The following is a 3,116-nucleotide window of genomic DNA, read 5'->3' as shown; positions in this document are numbered from 1 at the left end:
AACAAAAATAAGATTGCTTTTAGATTCGTTATGTATTTGAGTAAAAAGTGAAAGAATAGAATGTAGACATAATCTTAAAAGAAGGGAGAAAAAGAATCGAAAAACTAATACAAAATTAATAACGATTTAATTTATCATTAAAATATTTTTTAAAAATAAATAAGAACTTTTTTAACATTTAAAAGAAGCGAGGGTATCGCGTGTTAGTCGCGCGTTTTACACCATCGATTTTGCAATTAACGGCTGCGATTGATTACCTGTCACTAACACGAAATGTCTGTTTTGAAGCTAGAATAGCCGCGGCCCATATTTCAACGGTTTTTTGTTTTTTGTTTTTTTAAATTAAATGAGAGCTCTACCGGCATTTAAATGATTTTTCCCGATGTTTTTTTTGAAGACTGAAAGCTCTCTGAGCAGGCCAATCGGGTAATGAAGAAATTCACAAAACAAACAGTGTTTGAAAATTTACCGGCCAGAAAATTTGGCCGTCGATTGACGGCGTTGTGGGCCTTCTCCGTAGGGGGAATTACGCGTATTTTAGCGCTCCATTGGATACCAGTTGTATATGGGGAGATGCGCAGATTTGTGGGCATGACATAATCATCATTGTTTTATTTTCGTCTTCTGGACGGAATCTGCACAGACCTGCCAGTCCGTCGATCAGTTTCCACGCTTTTTCCTTTTTTCTAAATTTGATACAACTTTTCAAGTCAAAAATAGCGGGCTCTCCAGCGGTTTCCCACACTAGTTTTCGACGTCTCGAGTTCGAAGCCCCTCCGTGACATACATTCAGCCAAGACTACTGTTTTGTTTACAGAAGTCTGTACTGGCTTCTAGACGATTAAAGGGGAAAAGTTCAAAATAGCCGTGTGAGGGAAATCTATACAGGGAATCTTGGTTGTTGTTATCAGTTGAGGTCTCGTTGTGTGGCTTAAACCATATAATCTTGTCTGCCTTTGTTCATATATTTATATATGGCATATGCTGGAGTTGTAGTGTTTTGAGACTCCATTTGCTTTATGGAGTCTTCTCAGGGTGCTGTGAAGAGCTCCAACATTACTGAAATTGTGCATAAGTTCGCCAGGGTGTGCAGATTACGGAGCATTGGGGTTTTCTCCGAAGAAAATCACTTCCCTGGAATCGAACCCCCGACATACGAGCATTCAAGCAGCGAAGCCACAGAAACAGATGATTACGATGGACAGAAAGTGTACCCACAACCCCCAGAAGAGAAAGAAAAAGAAAAGGAAAAGGAAAAGGAAAATGAAAAGGAAAATACCCAGAAGACGGAAGCTCTTGAAACCCTAATTTCGAAGCTGTTTGCCAATATTTCGGCCCTAAAGGCTGCCTATGTTCAGCTGCAGGCTGCCCACACACCGTATGACGCTGAAAAAATCCAGAATGCGGACAGGTTAGTCATTTCAGAACTGAAGAATATATCAGAGCTGAAGCACTCTTACAGGGATAAAGAAAAACCCTTTCAGGACTCTGGCCAGGACGCCCATTTGTTGGCTGAGATTCAAGAACAGCAGAGCATGCTGAAAACCTACGAAGTCATGGTGAAGAAATTTCAGGCGCAGATTCAGAGTAAGGACTCTGAGCTTGAAAAGCTCCGCCTTGAGCTGAAAGAAGCCTTTGAGAAAAAGGACAATCTTGAGAAAAAATTAAGGCAAAAAAGCTTCAGGGACTTTTTTGAGTCTTCCGATGAGGACATCTACGATCCATCCTCCCGTCTTACCCCTCAATATTTTATCTCCATGGTGCAAGCTGCAGCAAAGGCTGCCCATGATTTCACAAAGGTGATGATAAATATGATGAAGAGCGCAGAGTGGGATTTGGATGCAGCTGCCAATTCTATAGAGCCTGGGGTACGCTATGCAAAGAGGGCTCACAAGAAATATGCTTTCGAATCCTATGTTTGTCAAAGAATCTTTGGTGGGTTCGAGAATGAGAATTTCTTTGTGAGTGATTCAATCCCTGCTATTCTGGATCCTGAAAAGCAGAGGCAGGAATTCATGGCCCAATTCAAGGATATCAAATCCAGTGACCCTTCTGATCTTCTTGCCATTTCACCTGATTGTGTCTTTGGCAAGTTCTGTCGCACTAAGTATCTTCAAATTGTTCATCCAAAGATGGAGGAGTCATTCTTTATGAATTTGGATCAGAGGGATCATGTTCAAAATGGCGGGCACCCTAGAACTGCTTTCTACCAATCATTTTTGAAGCTGGCCAAGTCTGTCTGGCTTGTGCATAGATTGGCATTCTGCTTTGAGCCCAGGGTTAACATTTTTCAGGTCAGGAAAGACACCGATTTCTCTGAGGTGTACATGGACAGCATTGTGAAAAATGTGGAATTGGGAGATGGGGCCGTGGGTCTCAGGCCTAAAGTGGGTTTCACGGTAATGCCTGGGTTTCGAATTGGGAAGACCATTGTTCAGTGCCAAGTTTATCTTACAGGTATGAAGTCTATAGATTAGTTCATACTAGGGTAACGCTATTATTAGTAGTAGTGTTTCGGTAGTCTAGCAGAGACATTCTGTTATCATTGTAATATACATAAAAGCGGGCAAGCAGGGATTATGGTTGGTTCAGGTTACTTTTGTTGGTCTGCTTGCGCAAGTTTTGTCCAAAGTCCCAGCTAGTAGGCAAATGTATGAAATTGCTCATTATTTTGCGGTAATTATTGTTGCACAGGATGAATGAATTCATTTTTGTGTACTAAATGTGAATCAGCATTATTTATAGACTAAATCAAAGACTGCTTCTGGCCAGTAATGGGTATTGGTGTATATGGCAAAGGATCTATTGCCTTCGTTTATAATTGTAAAATCTTCTTCTACTGGTTATCTCCGCATTGATTTCTCGTGTTTAAGCTGAGGTGGTTTTTGGCTGTTGATGGCCTCTATGAATTTCCCTAAATTATTTTGACTCACCCCAGGTAAAATGATTGTTAATTTTACACAATCTGTATGCACTGCACTGTTCATGGTGCTTTCTAATGATATCCTTTAGCCAAATTCTCTATTGTTTTTTTCTCTTCTGATATCATTTAATCAAATTCCTACATCCATTTTGCAATTTGCTTGATGCAGTAATGTTTATTACTATTTTTAAAT

General features: G+C 40.2%; 1 protein-coding gene across 1 annotated transcript; it reads left to right on the top strand.

The window, feature by feature from the left end:
* The first annotated feature begins 568 nt into the window (after window positions 1–568).
* LOC131034790 (protein GRAVITROPIC IN THE LIGHT 1) lies at window positions 569–2,846 on the top strand. Its single transcript, XM_057966391.2, has one exon. The coding sequence runs from the start codon at window positions 1,020–1,022 to the stop codon at window positions 2,475–2,477; it is 1,458 nt and encodes a 485-aa protein (XP_057822374.1). The 5' UTR covers window positions 569–1,019; the 3' UTR covers window positions 2,478–2,846.
* The last annotated feature ends 270 nt before the right edge of the window (window positions 2,847–3,116 follow it).

The sequence above is a fragment of the Cryptomeria japonica genome, chromosome 3 (genome assembly GCF_030272615.1).
Source record: "Cryptomeria japonica chromosome 3, Sugi_1.0, whole genome shotgun sequence".
In the NCBI taxonomy this organism is placed as follows: Eukaryota; Viridiplantae; Streptophyta; class Pinopsida; order Cupressales; family Cupressaceae; genus Cryptomeria; species Cryptomeria japonica.
The sequence above is the reverse complement of the archived record's forward strand: the minus strand, read 5'-3'. Positions and strand labels throughout refer to the sequence as shown.